This window comes from Mus pahari, chromosome 8 (assembly GCF_900095145.1).
Source record: "Mus pahari chromosome 8, PAHARI_EIJ_v1.1, whole genome shotgun sequence".
Classification (NCBI taxonomy): Eukaryota; Metazoa; Chordata; class Mammalia; order Rodentia; family Muridae; genus Mus; species Mus pahari.
The window spans coordinates 48,525,220-48,548,469 of record NC_034597.1 but is presented as its reverse complement, the minus strand read 5'-3'; the positions used below and the strand labels follow the sequence as shown (position 1 = coordinate 48,548,469).

General features: G+C 39.9%; 1 protein-coding gene and 1 pseudogene across 4 annotated transcripts in view; one reads left to right on the top strand and one right to left on the bottom strand.

Moving 5' to 3' along the window:
• Window positions 1-23,250, bottom strand: part of Ift88 (intraflagellar transport 88) — a 90,959-nt gene that overhangs the window by 56,896 nt on the left and 10,813 nt on the right. For all 4 annotated transcript variants that reach the window (XM_029541638.1, XM_029541640.1, XM_029541641.1 and 1 more), the window contains exons 4-14: window positions 21,027-21,083; window positions 20,024-20,077; window positions 19,370-19,433; window positions 18,512-18,581; window positions 17,223-17,313; window positions 16,146-16,250; window positions 13,694-13,796; window positions 12,447-12,561; window positions 10,585-10,816; window positions 6,546-6,616; window positions 2,007-2,093 (exon numbers count right to left, since the gene is read on the bottom strand). In XM_029541638.1, the coding sequence (XP_029397498.1) occupies window positions 2,007-2,093; window positions 6,546-6,616; window positions 10,585-10,816; window positions 12,447-12,561; window positions 13,694-13,796; window positions 16,146-16,250; window positions 17,223-17,313; window positions 18,512-18,581; window positions 19,370-19,433; window positions 20,024-20,077; window positions 21,027-21,083 (1,049 nt within the window). The remainder of the gene's footprint in view (window positions 1-2,006; window positions 2,094-6,545; window positions 6,617-10,584; window positions 10,817-12,446; window positions 12,562-13,693; window positions 13,797-16,145; window positions 16,251-17,222; window positions 17,314-18,511; window positions 18,582-19,369; window positions 19,434-20,023; window positions 20,078-21,026; window positions 21,084-23,250) is intronic.
• Window positions 21,714-22,496, top strand: LOC110325033 (annotated as a pseudogene).

Here is a 23,250-nt window from a genome sequence, read left to right as displayed (position 1 = left end):
CCTTCCTTCCTTCCTTCCTTCCTTCCTTCTTCCTTCTTTTTTCCAAGGCAGGGTTTCTCTGTGTAGCCCTGGCTGTCCTGGAACTCACTCTGTAGTCCAGGCTGGCCTCAAACTCAGAACTCCGTCTGCCTCTGCCTCCCAAGTGCTGGCATTAAAGGCGTGCACCACCACTGCCCGGCTTTATCAACATTTCTTAAGCAAACCTATCTTTCCTTTAAATGGATGGTTATCATTTCACAACTAAAATATATTCAAGCAAAAGTATTCACCTTGGTTTGAAGCAAGGACCCTTAGGCTGCATGTCTGGCTTGAACATCTGAGAAGTTCAGAGGAAGATGATACATGGGAGTTGGGTATATTGCCCCTAGGCCTATGATCTTAGCACTTGGGAGGTTGAAGTAGAAGGATCAAGTGAGTTTCAGACTAGGCCACTGTAATGGCTAATCTTGGTTGTCAATATGACTAACCTGAAATGAACTAAAGTCTAGGCTACTAGGCACTACTGTGAGAGATTTCCCTGACTAGATTATTTGAAAACATGTTTTTAGTGGCAGCTCTCATTAATGGGAGAAGGAACCTTTTGCTTTTTGACTGATTGCACTCACTGTCTCTGGCACATTCATTTATCTTGCTTCTCCTGTATTAAAATTAATTTTGAGATGCCAATGGATACTGAAGATCATCAGCTCTGCTGAAATCCTCAGGACTCTAGTGCCAGACTGGGACCATGAGATATCCAGCCCCATGGACTGAACAACAACTAGATTTTGGATTCTCAGCCTTTCAGTCACAGGCAGGTACTGTTGTCTACACAGACCACAACCTGGGTCCCTCAAATCAATCATATATATTAGTAATATATATTATGTATTATATATATTAAAGACTTATTTAAATATGTATTTTTTTTATATATGGGTATTTTGTCTGCATGCATGTTTGCATGCCAGAAGAGGCCCAGGAGCCCAAGGAACTAGTAATAGACTGCAGTTTTATACAGTTGTGAGCTACCAAGTGGTTGCTTGGAATTGAACTCTGGACTTCTGGAAGAGCAGTCATTGCTCTTAACTGCTGAGCCATCGCTCCATCTCTCTATATTCTTTTTTCATTCTATCACTTCTTTTCCTTTAGAGAACCCTACTAATATAACCACGGAATAAGAACCTATCTGAAAAGGAAGAGGGAAGGGGCAAACAAGCTAGCTGGGTAGCTTAGTGGTCACACCTGTGATCAGAATCTGAGGAGATGGAGGAAGGAAGATCATGCAAGGTCATACCCAGCTACTCAGAGAATTCACAGGTGGCCGAGGTACAAGAGAGTCTCCTAGCCTGGCATGACCTAAATCTAACATAACAAAAGCAGTTACGAAGTAAAATTTGAAACTTATTTAGAGGAAAATTGCAGTTGCACTAGTTGTGAGCTAGATAAATCCTCAGTACATCACTTTGTGAACTAGCAGTGAGAAGGCTAAAACAACTTCTATAATAATCATTAAAAAAAAAAAATACTAAAGGGTGCCCCATCCTCCACAGTTCCAAAGGAAACAACCAGAGAAAAACTGTGCTCTTGGAAAAATATACACACACGTACACAAAGGAAGTTTGCATGAGAAGTCCAATGAAGTCTTAGAAATCAAAGAATCACCAGAGAAAATACCAAATCAGAGAAGGAAAGTGACATGGAAGTCTAAAGTCTGATGGAAATTAATAAACAGATGTGAAGTTATTAAGGAATATTATATGATGTTTCCCCAAGTTGAAGAGAAACAAGACTATGTAGGTGTCTATGGAGCTCTTGAATCAAAGACGGAGGGCAAAGACAAAGGTGAGCATGTAAGAATTTAAAAGCAAGCTAGGGGGAAAATTATTAAAACCTTTTGAAAAAAAATACAGGTCACGTGCAGTAGGCTCCTAGTCACCAGCAAACCTACTTAGCAAGGGACACCAGTGCCCAAAGCTCAGAACAAAGGCAAAGCCTAGACTCTCAAGCCTGAATTTCACTCTTACCAGTTATAACCCACAGCAAAAGATGTTTCGATCACAGGAGCAATGAGTTTTGCAGCTGTCATGATGTATTTTTCTGCCATGGCTTTCCTGTATTATAAAAACAAAGGAGTTATATTTAGATGTGACATAAAAGTAATTTATATTTAATTCTCAAAAATTTAAGTATAAAGATTATCTATCAAATCTAACACACCACAGAAGCTTAGTAGAGGACAGACGGCCACATAAAATATGTGTTCGTAAGGCTAGGAGTGAGCAGGGCCTGCTCCTTGCACTGAGAAGGGAAAGGCAAATGGATCGGCATTCAGGACAGACTGGACTATATTGAGAAACCCTGTCTTGAAAAAACAAAAACAGACAAGCAAACTAAACACCCTGAAACTAAACACCCCAAAACTAAAACTAAAATGAAACCAAACAAACAAAAGGCAAGGAGTGGTGGTGTATATAATTTTAACACAAGTGTTTTTTAGAGGCAGGAGGATCATGAGTTTGAGACCAGCCAGGCACAGGCCACTCTGGATTACACAGTAAAGCCCTGTCCCCTCAAGCAAGGGCTAGGGCTGCAGCTCAGGATTAGAGCTCTTTGCCCATCATGACTAAACCTGGTTCAATCCCACTACTACCACTCACACATCCTGAGAGACATGTTTGTAAGTCAGACTAAAACAACTAGCAAACACAACTCGCCATGTGAGTCCTCCTGGGATACCTGTGTGCCTTTCTTCTCCTGCACTCAAGATGATGCTCTGACAAGGGAAAGAAAGAATGAAGTACAGACGAAGCTCCATAACTATATTACATAACCTACCTATGGACATGAACGTGAGCTGTAAGAAAATAGTGGATGGGACTGGGCAGATGGCTCAGTGGGTTACTGTTTGCTTAGCTAGCACAGGGAGGACCTGAGTTGGGTTCCCTGGCACCTACATAAAGAGCCAAGGGGTATGTGCCTGTAATCCAGCACTGGGATGCAGAGAGATGAGGATCCTAGGGCTTCACTGAGTGGTCACTCCAGCCACTGGCTGAGCTCTAGACTAGGTCAGCAAAAAGGGGAGTGATAGGGGACAAACAACATTGACTTTTGGCTTCTACATTTGCACATCCAGACACATATGTGTACAAGCACACACATGAACATGCACACACATAAGCCATACATGTACACAACTCCCCAAAAGAAACTGTTATTCTTGTTGTTGTTCTGTTTTTGTTTTGTTTTATAAGAAAAAGTTTCCCTGTGTACCCCTGGCTGTCTTGGAACCCACTATGTAAACTAGACTGGTCTCAAACTCACAGAGAGCCACCTGCCTTTACCTCCTAAGTAATGGGATTAAAGACATGGAGTAGGCCACCACACCCAGCTGCATGTTACTTTTCAAAGTATATATGTATATGTATATGTATATGTATATATATGTGTGTGTGTGTGTGTGTGTGTGTGTGTGTGTGTGTATGCAACATACTTGCATATTATAAAATGCACACTGTCACCATCACTAGAAAATGCCAAGTTGCCCAAGGGGATACACCAATTTAAAATGATAGCTGATATTTATCTTAATCTACTTTTCTTAGAATTATAGACATAGCAGTTTTTAAAATGGACTTAAGGGGTAGAGAGGTTCAGTGGTTAAAGAGCACTAGTTCTCTTCTAGAAGACTTGGTTTCAGTTTCTAGCACACACATGGTGGCTTTTAACTCCAGTCCTGGGGTAGCTGATTCTCTTTTCTGGCCTCCACTGGCAGTGGGCATGTGTATGTTATATACATATGCATGCAGGTAAACAATGATCCACATAAAATAAAAAATCACTTTAAAAAAGAAAACCAGTCTATTATTCCATTTATATAAGGTACCTACACTACTGTAAACCACAGAGAAAGAATGTAGAATGGTGGTTTCCAGAGTACACACTGGGAGCTACTGATACATGATTATGACGAGTATTGAGCTTTAGTTTTTGAAAATGAGTAGAGGGCTGGAGATTAGTTACATGATAATGTAAATGTACTTAATACTACTGATCTGTATAGTTGAAAAATGGCTAAATGAGCCAAGCAAGGTGGCTCACGCTTTTAATCCCAGCCCTCAAAGGCAGAGGCAGGCAAGTTCCAGGACAGCCAGGGCTACACAGAGTCCCTGTTTTGAGGAGTTAAAAAGTAAATGTTTCAGTGTCAGACACAGTGACTCACATCTGAACCCCAGAGGGCAGGAAGACCATAAACTCCAGCCCAGCCTGGACTCCACGGTAATACCTAAGTAAATGCATTTCAGGATGGTATATCTTTCATTGTATCTATTTTGCCACAATTAAGAAAACCAAAGATTGCTCTCTACCATGTAACATACATATTACATGCTTAATAACTCTTAGACCTTCCAGTATGTTTGATGGAGGATGGCTGTGTGAGGAAATGATTAGAATAAGAAACAAAGTCAGAGTGCTAGGCAGGAGAAACACCCTCAAAAGAAGAAAATGAAACAGAGAGAGAAAGAGAGGTGGCAAAGAGCTCCCAAAACTTTGGGAATTTCCTCCATGCGAGAAGTATGCGTTTTTCAGACCATGAGTTATGCTAACGAGATGATGTCTCATAGTCCCTAAAAAGGTTCAAAGATGAACATGATTACTTAACAGGTGGGTTCAGAAGGACCAGGGTTCAAGGCCATCCTTACTAAAAGAACAAGTTTGAAAAACAGCATAGATTACATGAGACCCTGTCTCAATGAGAATAAAAATGGAGCTGGATTGACAGGAATCAACACATGTGATCAAATGTCTAGAACTTTCAGTTTCTCATCCTGTGGTGGTTTGAATGAGAATGCTAAGAGGCACATATATTTGGATGCTTAGTCAACAGAGAGTGGAACTCTTTGAAAGGATTAAAAGGATTAGGTGGTGTAGCCTTGTTGGAGGAAGCAGCTCTGAGGTTTCAAAAACCCATGCCAGGCCCAGGCTCTCTCTCTGCCCATGGATCAGGATCTAACTCTCAGCTTCTTCTGCAGCACCATGCCCACCATGCCTGCTGCCATGCTCCCCTCACGATAATGGTCTACATCCCTGTTAGCAAACCTTAATTAAATGCTCTTCTTATAAGAGTTGCCATGGTCATGCAATAGAACAGTGACTAAGACACATTCCAGTGCCTAGAAAGGAAAGGAGCTGAAGGCAGAGCCATCAGCAATGGCCAGCGACATAATTAGTCATGTCTCTAATGTAGAGCCTCGCTCAGGGAGGATCAGGCTGGTGAACAGAGGTGTTAAGAAGGAGGCACAGATGGAAAAGACATGGAACCTTACAAGTCTCCCAAGGAGCTCATGTTGTGTACCTTGCCTCTTGCTTGTTTCTCAGCTGCATTTTACAACAAACTAACACATACAAACAAAGGGTTCCCCAAGTACTGTGCACTTCTAGCAAATTACAGACTCTAAGAAGGGTTGGTTTAAAACAAATAAACAAATAAACAAACAAACAAACCTGTCTCCTAGGAAGTCAGTCAGAACAGGAGGCCTTGCTTATTGCTGCTGACTCTACTAGGTGATGAAGAAGCTTGTGGGATTGAGTCCATAACCTGTGGGCTCTGCATGAACTTAGGTGGTATGAAAAATGAATTTTTGGCCACCCACTTAATTTCCAGAGACTTGGATAATCTTGGTGTGGAAAAGGCTCATATTTGGTGTTAGAAATAGAAACAGCACATACAATGACATGACAGGAGGAGGAGGACTTATTGAGAAGAAGGTAAAGATGTTACTATAATCAAAATTCATTATGTACATGTGTGGAAAAATAAAAATAAAGAACAGAAAACAACAAAATAAATACATGTTTTTCCTTAAATTTTATATTTAATTGACAGGCAAGACAAAAAGGCATAACACAATTTTTTTTTTAACAAAATAAAGGTAACTAAATTGTAATACAATAACAAATGGACAGAGAAAGAGAATTACAGAGAAATGGTTAAGGATAGTTAAATAAGACCAGGCCTGGTAAAGTAGGCTTATAATCCCAGTTTGAGGCAAGATCACAAGTTCAAAGCCAGCCTGGGTTACTGAATAAACCCAAGGGTAATTCAGAGAATTTAGTGAACCCACCTCAAAATAAAAAGCAAAGAAAAGGCTAGAGATGTAATCCGTGGTAGAGCAGGAGACCTGGGTTTAACCCTCCTATTGCTAAACATACAACGTAATACGGGTAACTGGGCTGTAGGAGACCAGGATTAGAGGAGAAACAAGAGGAGTGGTAGAGGAGTGGTGGGTAACAGCTTAGCTCAGGAAACAGATGCAACTGACCTTTGATTTGGTTTGGTTTGGTTTTTGTTTTTTTTGAAACAGGGTTTCTCTATGTAGCCTGGCTGTCCTGGAACTCGCTTTGTAGACCAGGCTAGAACTAAGAGATCCTCCTGCCTCTGCATTCTGAGTGCAGGGATTAAAGGTGCTTGACATCACTCCTGGCTACTGACAAGTTTTATAAGAATCAATAAGAAAGCAGTCATTTTCTAAAGTCTAAAGTAATATTAGTGGCTGGAATGTTACCTTTCACGTTCCATTTGCCTAAGGTGGTCATTTTTTATAGCTTCAATCAGTAAGTTAGTATGGGGATCATCCTAAGAAAAGAGAATTGAAAAATAAGTCAGAAATAAAAATTAAAAACATAAGATTTCTAATCAAAACCCAACAACTAGATGTATAAAACAGTGCATACATTAATCTATTTTCCTTACATGGGGCAGAATTTGGTTTTGTGGTTTAGATAATTGCTCATCACACTCTCCGTGGAATAATACATATTCTGAAGAGGAGATAAAAGGGCCAGGCCAGAGAGAATAGTACCAAACATACAAACACTGTGGTTGTATATAAATATGTGATACTATAAATTCTAAATTCAATTCCAAGTCTGTTCATGGTTATCCACTGCTTAGTGTAAGCCCCATGACTCCCTGCTGAGAATAAGAATGAGGCTGGGGATGACACAACCCACCAGCACACTGCCAACTTGAGCACGGGAGGCTTGGGGTTGTCAGCACCACCTAGACAAACACCCATGGTTCTTAAATATTTTCTCAGTATGCAAATAATACATAATAATCCATATTTATCCAGCATTATGCTCCACATGGCATATACTTTCAACACTTTACATTTATTGGTCAGTCAGCCCTCACAGTCCTATATGGCATGTCATAATTGTCCCATTAGAAAGGAACTGAGCAGCAAGGAGAGTAAGTTCTGAGTGGCGGACCAGGCATCAGGCTTCATAGCCTATACTCTTTTCTAGGAACTGTAGTACCACTATATTGTATCAGGGAAAATCTATTTCTGGGGGAGAAAGGGAGAGAGGCAGGTGGGGGGGGCACTCAGTTCAGTTAAGTATTTGCTGTGCAAGTCTGAGGGTCCAGGTCAGACTCCCAGAACCCATGTAAGAATCACAGTGTTGGAAAAGCAGAGCCAGGAATGAACCTTGAGGCTTTCTGGCCAGCCAGTCTTGCTGTATCAGTAAGTTCTAGGTTTTGAGACTCTGTCTCAAAAAATATGGTGGCAGCTGGGCATGGTGACACACGCCTTTAATCTCAGAACTCAGGAGGCAGAGGCAGGCAGATTTCTGAGTTCGAGGCCAGCCTGGTCTACAAAGTGAGTTCCAGGACAGCCAGGGCTGCACAGAGAAACCCTGTCTCGAAAAACCAGAAAAAAAAAAAAATGGTGGCGAGCTACTGGGGAAGATACCCATTACTAACTTCTGGCTTTCATATCATAGGTACACATTTGTATACATACACACATACATACACACACACATACATACACACACATACATACACACATACATACATACACATACATACACACACATACATACATACATACACACATACATACACACATACATACACACACATACATACATACACACACATGGGGGAGGGGAGGGAAGGAGGGAGGGAGAGAGAGAGAGAGAATGAGAGAGAGAGAGAATGAGAGAATATGAAAATGAATGAATGAATATCTATTGTTGGGCATGGTGCATGGTAAGCCTACAGTCCCAGCAGTGTAGAGTTGAGACAGGAGGATTCAGAATTTTGAGGCTAGCCTGGGCTATATGATGAGTTCCAAGCCACCCAAATTTAAGAGACCCTCAAAGAATAAACAATGGAGTTCAACTCCATTAAGTTGAAAAAAAATACCACTTTGACCTATAAATACAGGAAATCTCATGTGGTTTGACTTAATGTAATAGGATGCTAACAATTTATGCATAAATATTTGGGAAATTTCTTCAAAGTATTAAGAAAAAAAGAAGAGGAAGAGGAGAAAGAAGAGGAAGAAGCAACAGAATCCAACTGCCAGAAACTATTGTCTCTATTTTGGTGTATTTTCTACCAGTTTCTCATGTGTAAAATACAGACCTATACTTCTTTTTTTTTTTTTTTAATTTATTTTATTAGATATTTTCTTCATTTACATTTCAAATGCTACCCCGAATGTCCCCTATACCCTCCCCCCACCCTGCTCCCCTGTCCACCCACTCCCACTCTTGGCCCTGGCATTCCCCTGTATGGGACATATAAAGTTTGCAAGACCAAGGGGCATCTCTTCCCAATGATGGCTGACTAGGTCATCTTCTACTATATACTACATATGCAGCTAGAGACACGAGCTCTGGGGGTACTGATTAGTTCATATTGTTGCTTCACCTATAGGGTTGCAGACCCCTTCAGTTCCTTGGGTAATTTCTCTAGCTCCTTCATTGGGGTCTCTGTGTTCTATCCTATAGATTACTGTGGGCATCCACTTCTATATTTGTCAGGCATTGGCATAGCCTCACAGAGATAGCTATATCAGTGTCCTTTCAGCAAGATCTTGCTGGCATATGCAATAGTGTTTGCATTTGGTGGCTGATTATGGGATGGATCCCCGGGTGGGGCAGTCTCTGGATGGTCCATCCTTTCATCTTAGCTCCAAACTTTGTCTCTGCCACTTCTTTCATGGGTATTTTATTCCCTATTTTAGGGAGGAATGAAGTATCCACGTGTTGGTCTTCCTTATTCTTGATTTTCTTGTGTTTTGGAGATTGTATCTTGGATATTCTAGGTTTCTGGGCTAATATCCACTTATCAGTGAGTGCATATCAAGTGAGTTCTTTTGTGATTGGGTTACCTCACTAAGGATGATATCCTCCAGATACATCCATTTGCCCAAGAATTTCATAAACTCATTGTTTTTAATAGCTGAGTAGTACTCCGTTGTGTAAATGTACCACATTTTCTGTATCCATTCCTCTGTTGAGGGACATCTGGGTTCTTTCCAGCTTCTGGCTATTATAAATAGGGCAGCTTAATATTATATAATATCCCCTCTTTAAAATCTTTGAAAGTAAGACTTTTCAGAGGCTGAGGGTAGAATGTTTTCCTATGATCCATGAAGCCCTGAGTTTAATCCCCAAGACTGTATAAGACTGGGCATAGAGGCATATGCTTGTAATCATAGCATTCAGAAAGTGAAGGCAGTATCAAAAATTCAAAATCAGGCAGGTAAGATGGCTCAGTGAGTAAGAACACTGACTGCTCTTCTGAAGGTCCTGAGTTCAAATCCCAGCAATCACATGGTGGCTCACAACCATCCATAACAAGATCTGATGCCCTCTTCTGGAGTGTCTGAAGACAGCTACAGTATACTTGCATATAATAAATAAATCTTAAAAAAAAAAAAAGAAATTCAAAATCACCCTTAGCTACATAGCATGTCTGAGGACAGCCTGGGCTAATAAGAGCCTATATCAAACAAAACAAAACAAGATTTTGCGGTTCCATGGTAGATGGGTTGGGTATATGGCTCAGTGGTAGAACATGTGCAAGGCCTTAGCGCGTTAACCCTCAGTACTACTGTTCTAGTTTGTTCTTACTGTTCTGATAAAAACACTGACCAAACCAACTTAGGTTTGGTCAACTGTCAGCACTTTTGTCATGGCTGTGTTGGTGTTAGGTATGGAAAGTTCAATTTAGCTTGAAGGTTTCAGTCCACCATCAATGGGATCTAGGGCATGACCCTCAGGCAGGAGCCTGGCACCAAGGAACAGAAGCAGAGACCATCAAAGTGCTCTTCATGCCTTGCTCAGCCTTTTCTCTCATACAACCCAGGGCCACCTGCCCAGGGGTGGCACTGCCCACAGTGATCTGGATCCTCCCACATCAAACCTGAATCAAGAAAATGCCCCACAGACCCACCTACAGGTCAACCTGACAGGAGCAGTTCCTCAGATGAGGCTCCCTCTTCCCAGGGGCCTCTAGTTTGTGTCAAGCTGACAAAAACTAACCAGGAAAAACCGTTCCACGGTCACATGGTCTAGGTATAGTCAGATCTTATTTTTATTGATTTCTTTTTTAAAGTTTTGACTAAGATTGCATGGTCTGTTTTAACCATATTTCCAGCCCTATATCAAGAGTTCCATTCTCAATTCAATTTAAATAGCAAATGAAATATATCAACTGCCCCTGAGAAATTCCAATTAGCTCATCTATAGAAACAGAAAGATGGACAAACAGGAGATGCTGTTAACTCTCATTTGCATACTCACACTTGGGGAGATATATTTATCATCTTCATCAATTTCTAACGGAACAGCAATTAATTTTTGGAATGCCTTCTTCATTTTCTCTCGATCTCCAATGGCAAAACAACTGAGGATGAGGTTGAAGCCTGCCTTCAGGCTCGGGGCCATGCTCATGATGTGCTCAAATGAGTTGATAGCATCTGAGTACTGACCAGTTTTTATAAATGTGATTCCAATGTTCTGCATTATTTTAATCCTAAACAATGAAAACACTGGTTATTTAATGCTAAACAAAGAGGGGCACCAATCAGCCTAAACAGTGTGAATCCTGTTCTGACACTCAGGTGCTGCCCCTCCCTGCCTCTTTCTCATCTTACTCTCTAATTTATAGAAGCTTTTCAATAGTGTAACAGGAGATCACACCATTTGGTGAACACTGCTGTATTTACATATGTGGGACAATAACCACATATTACCCTGAAAAGAAAACCTTTATTCCCCATCCTCAGTGAGTTGACTTTGTCTCTCTGTCTTTCCAAGTTATTTCCTGTAGTAGAATCCTATGAAGTGTCGGGCTTCATTCCCTGACACAATCCTGAGGTTCCTCTATACTGTAGTGTTGGTGATTCACCACCTTTCAAAATCACTAAGTAGCATTCTATAGCATAGATATGGTATATTTTATTTTATTTTTTGAGACAGGGTCTGCTGGCTGCTGCCTTGGTGGCTTGGGACTCTATGTAGACCAGGCTGGCCTTGAACTCATAGAGATCTGCCTGCCTCAGCTTCCAGAGTACTGGCCTTACCATATTTTCTTATTTACTGCCTACCTGGTAGAATTTTAGATTAGTTCCACATTTTGATGCTATGATTAATGCTATTATGAATATTCACATATAAACCTTTGAAATAGTGTAAATTTTCTTGTTGGCCATATGGTAAATGTTTACCTTTTAAGATTAGCCTGTCTTCCAAAGTAGTTGTAGCATTTCACATATCCATTGCATAAAATTTCTAACTTTTCAGCATTTCCATCAATACCTGTCCTTTTGGGTCATTCTAGCGGGTGTGACCCCGCCTCTTTTCTAAGTATATCTGAACATAATTTCATTGTTTATTAATAATTAGCAGACTGGATTAGGGTCACTCATTCCATGAATGTAACCCACCTCAGTTCCCTTCCTTAAAGAACCCAAGTAGTCCTCAGTAGTTACTGCCTTGGCTAAATTACTACTGCACCCATTGCCTCAGTCATTACTAAGCATTTAATGTATGCCCCCAAATCACATTTTCCTGACATGCTCAAATTCTTGGTCTTATCTGAGTTAAGGGCATTTCTAGAGTATCATGTAAGATAGGTGACACTTGCTGAAAAGTAGCATTTAAAGGGACTATCACAAATGAAATGTCCTAGGGAACATTAAACCAATAAATACAGGTTTTGCTCTTGAATACTGCAGGAGTAGAAAAGATCCCAACGTCTCCACCGTTTATATTCCACAGTGATCATTTAGGTGTACTTGTCTCACACAGCAGGAGGAGGACGCCCCTGGTCTTGCTTTCTAGCTGAGCACTGGAGTCTGCCGTGCTGTCAGCACTGTAATCATGGCTGTTGGTGTTAAGCTGTGTAACATTACTAACGGCTGCACTGTTAGCTTAGTTTTATTTTACTTGATCATACACTATTCCTTTAACCTTAATTTTGCCATTACAGAGATGTGTGCAAACAGTCACAGGTGAACAGAGCAAAATACCACATCTGAAACATGTACCTAACACCTCTCATCTATAAACACTTCAAAATGCTCAGCCCAATGACAGCAAATCACAAGTCATCTTATTTATGAAGAGACACCTAAAATTTAGATACTATATTTCACACTTACCTCATTTCTTTATGGACACTTGGGATCTGATCTAAGGCCATTCGGTAGAACTTAATGGCTTTGGAATAATTCCTCTGCTTTAAATAAATATTTCCCATATTCACTTTCAGTCTTCCTAATTAAAAAAATGAGTATAAAACGTTTTCATGTTTGTACTTTTCCTATGACATTACAGACAATCTTAGCCTATATTCTCTAAAACTTTTTTTTCAAGTTAGGAAGCTTTAAATGTTTTTAAATGTATTGTGTGTGCATGTGTGCAGGTATAGCACACATGTGGAGGTCAGAGGAAAATGCATGGGAGTTGGTTCTTTCCTGACACTTTCTAGGATCTGGGGACTAAACTTAGGTCATAAGCCATATGTACAAGAGTGTTTACCCACTGAGCCATCTCACGGGCCCAGTTATGAAGTTTTATACATAAAATTCTAACATTAAAACAGTACACCACTGTCACATGCTCATGCATGAGTCTTAAGATGGCTAGACAACCATTTCTACTACAGACTCAAGTGCACTGTGCTAAGGAAAACATGAGACAGGAGAGACACTGCTAAAAGCACTTGCTGTGCAAGCATGAGGGGCTGCTTCCAACGTGGGTGTGTAGAGGAAGAAGAGACTCTACGAGCTGTCCTGTCTCCACAAGTGTAGCATCACATGCATGCGTTTGTATTTACACATACATACACCACACACTTTTCAAAAGGAATAGGAGACATTTGTAAGTTACTCAATAATGCTACATAAATGTAATGTTATTAAAGGAAACTAATAAATCTTAATCTTAATATTACAACAAAATTATACATATAAATGTATACTCATCTCTTGAGAACAGTCACATAAGGAAAGAAACATTATGGTTACCATGCTTCTTTCTTCCTATGATGATGGAACAAAAAACAATTAAAAAAAATTTTTTTTTGAGAGTAGCCCTGGCTGTCCTGGAGCTCCCTATGTAGTCCAGGTGAACTCAGAGATCCACCTGCCTCTGCCTCCAGTGCTGGGAGGCGTGCACCACCTTGCCAGCTTGGAATATATTTTCTGTTTAGCATTAGGCAGTTATCTCACGGCAATGGCCATTTCTTCCTGTATTCATGTGGGTTTTCACACATAGTATCTTCAAGTAGGACACTACATCATAAATATAAATTTACTTAAAGAAAAGATCATTTTATTATTAAAAAAAAGTGAGGAAATGTAATTAATACTATAAAAGAGCTACATATCTATTTACAGATACCTACCTGCATTGCTAAACATCTTATTTTTCACTATAACTTGGTATGTGTTTAGTGCTTCTGCATACATTTCATTAGCAGAATACTGACTGGCCAAGTTGAAAAGAACCTAGGAAAGAAACATTATAAAAAGCCACATAATGACCATTCTAGCCCCCATTGACCTGCAGTCATTCTAGAGGTTAGCACACATGCTGGGCAGTAGTGGTGCACGCCTTTAATCCTAGCACTCAGGAAACAGAAGCAGGATCTCTGTGACTCTGAGGCCAGCCTGATCTACAGAGGAAGTTCCAGGACAGCCAGAGCTATGCAAAGAATCCCTGTCTCAAAGACAAAAAACAAAACAAAACAGAGCAACAACAATAAAAACCCTATTTGAACGAAGCTGTTGTCTCAAGCTCCTCAGCCAATCATGTACAGCTACTACCTGGCCACAAGTAAATAGACTGCAGATGATGGAGAGCTGGCCTTGAAACTTCACTCAATTTTCTATGTATTTTATTTAATTTGCATAGTGCTTGTCATTCAGTAATCTTGGGAAGACCCACAAAGAATGAATGTACATTGATAGTGTTACTGGTCGAAAAAGAATAATCAAGAAAAGGACTATTTACTTCTCCCTATAAATAGAAATGAAGAATCATTAAAGTAGCCTAAACAGTAAAGTGAGTCAGAGACTTCGTATAACATGACCTTTTTCTGAGACAGGGTCTCACTGTGTAGTCCAGGCTGGCCTGGAACTTTATCTATAGACTGAAGTAGCCTCCAGCTCCCAGAGATCTGCCTGCTTTGGCCTCCTGAGTGCAGGAATTAACAGCGTGCGCCTATCTGGCATTTTGACATTTCAGATGTCTCCTTTTCCATTTACTTAGCATATAAGACTCCTCAACAGCAATGTAAATATCAAACAAGCATCTTTTCAGCATTAAACACATTTGGTAGAAATCAAAGCCTTTGGCTTTTCCCACTGTCTTCACAAAGTCACTGACTCAAAAAAAAAAAAATCTACATTAGCATCTCATTAAGACAGCACTGGGTAGCATAAAGGGTAACAATGCTTGCGAGTAGCAGCATAAGACCACGAGCTTGCAATTATTTACTAAGACAACTGATGGCTGAGAATGCAGGTCATGATGAGGCCTGCACCTGGCACGCATGAGGCCCAGGCTCAGTTCCTGTCACAGAAATAAAAACAATTACCTGAATAACTAAACAAAAGAGATCTTATGCAAGCCACAATCAAAAATGTCTCACAAACTAAATATATTAGCCTAATTCTGAATACAGAAGAAACAATGAAATTTTAAAAAATAAAATGGGGCAAAACCAAAAAGACCAGGAGAAGCAAAGGAGAGGAAGGGCTGGCCAATGAGTGCAACGTTACAGTTACAGGGAGAAGTTATGATGTAGCTGGGCATCATGGCACATGCTATAATCATGTAGGAGACTGAGGCAGGAGGATTAAATTTGAGGTAATCCAGGCTGTGTATTAAGAAAGTGTAGAGAGGGGCTGGTGAGATGGCTCAGTGGGTAAGAGCACCGACTGCTCTTCCAAAGGTCCTGAGTTCAATTCCCAGCAACCACATGGTGGCTCACAACCATTTGTAATGGGATCCAATGCCCTATTCTGGTATGTCTGAAGACAGTGTCAGTGTACTCACATAAGTAAAATAAATAATTCTAAAAAAAAAAAAAATAGTGTCTCAACAAAACAAAGTTGCAATGTGTTATTTTGCATCAAGAGAACCAAAAATAATGATAACATGCTATATATTTTAAAATGCTCCAAGAAAGGCATTTGAATGCTTTTATAATAAAGAAACGATCAATGTTTGAAAACACAGATAAACTTAATCTGACATAAGCATTAAGCAATGCATACGTTTGTCAAACTATCACATGGTTCCTGTGGTAGTTTATACAAGAATGGCCCTTATACATTTGAAAGCTTGGTCATCAATTGGTGGAACTGTTTAGGAAGGATTAGGAGATGTGGCTTTGTTGAAAGAGATTAGTCACTGGGAGTAGGTTTTAAAGTCTCTTTCTCCCCAACCCCTCCCCCCCCCACCCCTTTGTAGTTGTTGTCTCAACAAGTGGACTTTCAGCTCCTTCTCCAGCTCCATTCCCGCCTGCCTGCTGCTATGCTCCCCACAATGATGGTCACAGACTCATCCTCTAAAACTGCCCAGATTAAGACCTTTCTTTTCTAAGTTGCCTTGGCCATGGTGAGAAAAGTAACTAAGACACTACCCCGTAAGTCTGTATCAATTTTATGATTTGGTGAAAACAAAAATCTTTTCCCAAATGCTACAAGAGGGCTAGAGATGTGTGTGACAGAGCATGTGACTAGCATACCTGGGTTTTATCCTTAATACTAGAGAAAGAAACAACAACAAAACAAAAGGACCAAGGAGACCCTGGTAAGCACACTGCCCTCAGCAAGCACACCAACACTTACGGAGTAGGTTAAGTCCAAGTTGATATTTTCCGGACTTGTGACTTGCTCTCGTTGTCTCACCAAGACTCTCTCTTTTCTTCCTGCATCTTTTGCCTTCTCTAAGGCCTGAAATCAGACTTACACTTGGTAAGATAGGTCTGTGCATTTGCCAGTATTTATGCATCTATATGATGTACAACTGAGTGCCTACTCCACATCAGACTACTTACTCTGAATGCCCCTATGGCCTCACACAAAATTCCCCAGAATGGTGTTTAAACTGGAGCATTGCATCCTAGAACTGTCTATGTGGTCTTGCTGAGAAAGGGCTTATTTACTGCAAGTTAGCACTGTACCACACACTACCTGCCACCCTCTGGACTTCATTATGCCTATATAACTCTTGTCCCTACCAGTTCCTGAATGTTTGAATACTTTTATTCAATCTTAAAATGTAAGGATTTGAATAGATTTTGTCTGGCTTTGGGAATGCTTAAAATTAATAAGCTAAAAGATAACTATAACTTACTATTACAAGAAATGTTTATCTTGGATCCCAGAATACTCACAGTGCTATGGACCTTTGTTGATTTCCACAAAGAAATATAATAAGAAACTTATCTTTTAAGTCATGGAACATTGTACTTTCATGGTCTGAGGTCCAAAGTAATGTAACAATCCAATTTAGAAGAGAAGATTAAGCACTTGCTGCTGCTGTGAATGAAGGACTAGGGTTTGGTTCCCAGCAACTACATGGCAGCTCAAACAGTCTGTAACAACTCCTGTTCCAAGGGATCCAACATGCTTTTCTGGCCTTCACAGATACTGCATATATATGATAAACATACACACACACAGGCAAAACATTCATACACATAAAATATAAACAAATCTTAAAGAGGTAATGTCAAAAATTGTATAATCATCTAATTGTGATATAAGAGTTTGTAAGGCAAAATTCTCAAAATAATTGCCTTACTCAAACTCTAAGGCCAGTCAACAGCAAAAATAAATAAATAAAATAAATGCATATTTAAAAGTAGATACAGACATCTGTACATATCTTATAATCTGAGTTCTCCTAGTTTTCCAACTTACCAGTTTTAAGTCTCCACAACTGTTGGCAATGCAGCTTTCTTCCACCAACTCATTTACTTTCTTCTCCAACTGTCTAATCTTTTCTTCTGGACTGTTGAAAAAATAGTATTATTTAAATCATCCAACCACTAAAATCTATATCACAAGTTACTTTTTAACATTGTCTATTAAATGCTATTACACTTTAAGAATAGATTTCAAATAAGAATATATGTGGAATTGTTTAAAAAATCCATAATATTATGCTTAATAATTACATTAGAGAATTATTCATAATAAATACACATTAAAATAAACATTTATTTAGTGTCAAGTGTAATAATCTAAAAGTGCTGCCCTAATAACTCCACTTACTTCTCATAAAACACTTGATATGAGATCTATAATTATATTTTACTGAAAAAATAAATTAGAAAGTTCTGCCAAGATCACAAAACTAGTAAGTGATGGTGGGCAGATGCAGACCAGTCAGGCACACTGGACCACCGCAGCTGCATCACTGCTCCAGAGAGAAGGGGGTATTTTTTTGAGGTCCTAGGAAAAATAAAAACTTCCCCTATGGCTAGGAAAACTAAAGCTCATAAGAGATTTAAAATTATTTATGAACATAAAAATGTTGTAAAGAAAATTTCTAAGTAAGAGCCAGTTTAAAAAGACTTGGCTCCAGGGCCCCACATAGTAGGCCTTACTGCCTGAACCTAAGCATATCTCTGACTTAGAAGCCAGCCTGCTGTACATAGAGCATTTTAGAAGCCAGCCTGCTATACATAGAACATTCCAGGCCAGACACACACACACACACACACACACGCACACGCACACGCGCGCACACGCACACACACACACACACACACACACACACACACGCACACAAACAATTGCCAAAGCAGTCACATTTGAAAATAATGTTGATGTTGCTTTGCTACTATTTTCTTCCAGGGAAATAGTGTAACTCTTAATGCACACTGATAACTAAATAAAACCCCACTGAAGTTACACTACTAAATTTTTCTTTGAAAACATACCCTCTCAAAATAACATAACATTTATAATCCTGTTCGGCCTTCAAGAGAATCACTACTCATGAGAATTAGACCACAACTTCAGTCAACTAACAGTTAAGAATTTGCATGACTTCACATAACTATTCCCAGATTTGTATTCCTTTACTAAGTCCAAGAATTGGGAATGAAGATTCATCAGTGTACTGCTCACATAAGCTAATACTATGTATCTAGAAAAAAGAAAAAACAAAGCCATGCAGCCACCGTGCCAAAGGCCTTGCATACCTGTCTTCGTTTTTGGCTTCCAACGGAGGAGCAGGGCCCCTGGACTGACCAAGGGGGTCAAATGCAGAGCCTGAGACACAATTCAAGAGTTTCAGTTTATGATCCCGCAAAGTTGAAGAGAATCTTGTACATAGTAAGTTATCATTGATTAAATGGTGTAAGCCCAATAGGTAAGACAGCTATTATATCTGTACTTATTCACTTATATAAATATTGCATGGGAATTGTTAGGATTTTTAGCAAACATGAAACTATAAACAAAACTTACAGATAAACAGAAACAAAATAAATTACTCCCTCAGTATTCACTTTCTTCCTTCAGAGATCTGTATTTCTGTGAACTCTAAAATTATCAAACATCTGTAAGGGATAATCTGGGATTAGCTTTATCATTTTTACTCATATAATAAACATTAATTTTTGTTGGTTTTATTTTTAATTATTTAGCTTATATATTCAAATAGTATTTTTACCTCATTTTCAGGATCAAGTTCTAACTTACACAAACCATATTTTAGGTGTATAGCCCAGTATATTTTGACACACTACACACTGGTGTAACCACCACTACAAGTGAGCTATAGCACAACCGCACCAGCCATTTCCTCTAAGTCATGTATTAGAGCAGGCTCTCCATATGTAGCCCAGGCTAGAGAACAGGTGGCATACCTTTCTTAGCCTCGCAAGTGCTGGGGTTACAGGAGTGAACCACCTTAGCCACCTTAACCCCTTTCTTTCTTAGTAGAGTTCTCTAAAATCATGGTGTGCCTTATAATCAATGGCATGTTTGATTATATTTAAAATGTAAATGATCTGCATATACAGAAATGGGGGTGAGTGTGGTAGGAATGCACCAACCTCGCAAAGCTGCCTTGGAAAAGCCAGCTGCTCTCACTGCTGTCATTGGTCGAGCAACTCCATCCTTCGAAGAGCAAGAAGCATTTCAAACTTATTCTTGAATAAGAACTATACCTACTGACAGCTCTGCACACTACACACATCCTACTCTAGCCCTGATTTTTAATAACCATCTTCTCATGCCTTACTTCTGTGTCCTCGTGCAACAACCTGACTCTTCCTCTTTCCCCTGTAACATTTAAATGCTGGAACTAACAGTTATTCTTTTGGTTTGAAAAGAATAAACTAACTAGCTTATTTGTCAGCTACTCATGCACATATGGCTATATGGCTGGTCTCCCATATGCCACAAGAGAATCCACAGAGATTGTAAATGGTAGCACAGGGGAGCAAGTTCTAGCTACTCCAGAAGGGCAAAGCATCAGTCTATGTCAACTTCAACAGCCTCTCACTTGAGACTGAAACATACGAATCCAAGAAAGCATACTTCGGAAAAATCAAAACAACCCAAATATCATTAACCCATAATGAAAAGGTGTTACTACACATGCAACAACTTTGTTAGAACTGCTAAAATACAAGAAGAGGAAAAATCTTTGGTAATAAACTCTATGTCACAAGACAGGCAGAAGCAAACCACAGGAGCAGACAGACCTGAATAGTCCCTGTCATCGGCCTTCCCATTGATGATGCCAGGGATGTCTTGGACTAAAAAACAGAAACACAGGTTAAACACAGTTCTAAAATAGCTCCTGCAACTTTTCAGGTAAAAACTGTAGGCATCTCTTGATTTTTTTTCTTCTATCTACCCATAAGCACAAACAAAAAATTTCCATTTGTTACCTAATAGTGTGGTATCAATTTACAAAACTCTTATCAAGGATAGGCAAGTAACAATCCACCTTTGTAAATAAAGTTTTCCTGGGCTACAACATCTATTTTTATATCACCTGTGGCTGTATGACAAACACCGTTGCATGGATAGTTGTGACAAAGACCACTTGATCTGCACACTGGAAATATCTGTCCCTTCACCACTTCTTACCATGGAGAAAGACCAATGCAAACACACCCTCAGGCTCATCTCCTGGGTCTCTGGGCTCTGAAGCCATTTTGCTGACCATAGTAGAGTACACAATCACAAAGATTCTAAAAGTTACTCCACTTTCATTCTTCTACTGTTTCTTTCTTATTTTACGTGAGTCAAAATATATTTAGGAACATTAAATAAGGTTAAAGGACAATTACTCTGGGTTGTTTAGAGACTATTTTCCCCAAAAGGGGAAATAAAATAAAACTCAGATATACATCCCTGAAAATTTTCCTAAATTTCATACCTTCATCTATTAAATGGTTAAGTTCTTATAAACACTATTATGCTAATATAACATCTAGGCCATGTAGAACTCAAGAATGGAATATACATCAGAGTTAGTTATATTATGTAGAAAACAGAAATCAATCAGCAAATAAAGTCTACAAATAAAAAAGAATAATAAGACATAGTTATGCATAAATCAAACTTACTGAATTATCCAAAGCTATTGTTCAAATTAGACTTTTTAATATATATAGGTATACATCTGGATTATGAATTGACAAAGCACAAATTACTTAGAACTGTCTTGAATGAACTTATATAGATTTAAGAACCTACCCCATATCCAGTAGCTATGGGTCTGCTGACTGCTGTGCTTGGTATTTTAGCAGTTACCTTGGGGAGGAAAAAGAGCATGCTTAGCAGGACTCAGATCATGCTATATACTAGAAAATGCAAAAAGACTCATCACTAAAGAAGTATGCTGTATTTGGTGATCCCCCCAGAAAAGAGCACACAAATTGGTTGTCCAATGCCAAATGGCCACACACACAAATAGCATTATATAGACTTAGCAGATGATATGTAGAAATACATATTTATATACATATATATGCATGCAATAACAATTAATAAAAAAAAAGAGCCCATGAATTTGAAGGAGAGTAGGGAAGGGTTTATGGGAGGGTTTGGAGAGGAGGGAACAGAGAAATGCAATTGTAATCTCAAAGAAAGAAAGAAATATGTCATACTTAAAATGATTGCTTAAATACTAGGGAGTTCAGTTATAGAAAGTGCTGAGGTGGAAACTCAGTTTGAAATTCATTTTAAAGGGAAGGGACTTAGGAATGACTTGAGGTCCTAACAAGTAAGCCAGTGTTCATGCTTGTATCCACTTATCTCCAAAACCAAACAAAACCAAAAACCAAAACAAAACAGAGAAACCAAACCAAACCAAACCAAACCAAGAAATCCCACAAGAATTGTGTTTCTCTCTCCTCCAGCCGAGCAAGATGCCCAAAGGAAGGCCAAGGGGAAGAAGGTGGCCCGGCCCCCACTGTTGTCAAGAAACAGGAGGCCAAAAAGGTGGTCAATCCTTTGTTTGAAAAAAGGCCCAAAAACTTGGGCATTGGGCAGGACATCTAGCCCAAAAGAGATCTAACATGCTTCGTCAAATGGCCCCACTACATCAGGCTGCATCGGCAAAGAGCCATCCACTATAAGCCACTCAAAGTACCTCCTATCATTAACCAGCTCACCCAGGCCCTGGATAGGCAAGCAGCTACCCAGCTGATTAAGCTTGCCCACAAGTACAGGCCAGCAACAAAGCAAGAGAAGAAGCAAAGGCTACTGGCCCGTGCTGAGAAGAAAGCTGCTGGCAAAGGGGACATCCCAACTAAGAGACCACCTGTCCTCCGAGCAGGAGTCAGTACAGTCACCACCTTGGTGGAGAACAAGAAGGCTTAGCTGGTGGTGATTGCCCATGACATAGACCCCATGGAGCTGGTGGTTTTCCTGCCTGCCCTTTGTTGAAAGATGGGGGTGCACTACTGCATCATCAAGGGAAAGGCCAGGCTGGGGTGCCTGGTCCTCAGGAAGACATGCACCACTGTTGCCTTCACACAGGTTAACTCGGAAGACAAGGGTGCTCTGGCTAAGCTGGTGGAAGCTATTAGGACCAATTACAATGACAGATATGACAAGATCTGCCGCCACCAGGGAGGCAACGTCCTGGATCCTAAGTTTATAGCTTGCATTGCCAAGCTGGAAAAAGCAAAAGCTAAGGAACTCACCACTAAACTGGGTTAAATGTACACTTAGTTTTCTGTACATAAATTTAATTATAAAATTAATTTAAAAACTGGTTTATGTGAGCATTCATAAATTAAAATAGACCATTCAAGAAGGAAAGCGCATCTTTCAACATTCAGAGGGAAGAAGTTGATCCTTAATCTTAAACCACACACATAAATACTGAAGACAAAAGCTATAAATCTCCTGGGAGAAAAATGACAGAAGAAACGCTGACTGCCTTAGCCTTCATAGTGATCTCTAGGACAGGACACCAAAGCCTGACCAACAGCACTGCACTGAGCCAGAAATGTTTGAGTACCAGAGACCGCCACCAACAAGATGAAATCAGATGAACCACAGGATGGGAGGGAAATCCTTGATCATGGATCTGAACGAGGACAACACCGAGACTATAATGATGAACCTCAAGAACATTTACCAAGGACAGTGTTCCAGCACCCATGATCACACTGTGTGAGGGTCGAGTAGTCAGTCTTGGTAGCAGAAACCCGAGTGGCAGCTACCAGAGTGTCAGGGAAGGAGAGGCGCAGGAGTCATTTAACAGACAAGAGGTTTTTGTTTGGTTTGGGTTTGCTTTGGTTTTTGAGACAGGTTTCTATGTGTAGCCTTGGCTGTCCTGGACCTCTGTAGACTCAGAGATCCCCCTGCCTCTGCCTTCCAAGTGCTGTGATTAAAGGCTTGTGTCACCACCATCTGGCTCAACGGGCAAGAATTTTACATTCCCAAGAGGAGCCAATTCTGAAGCTCT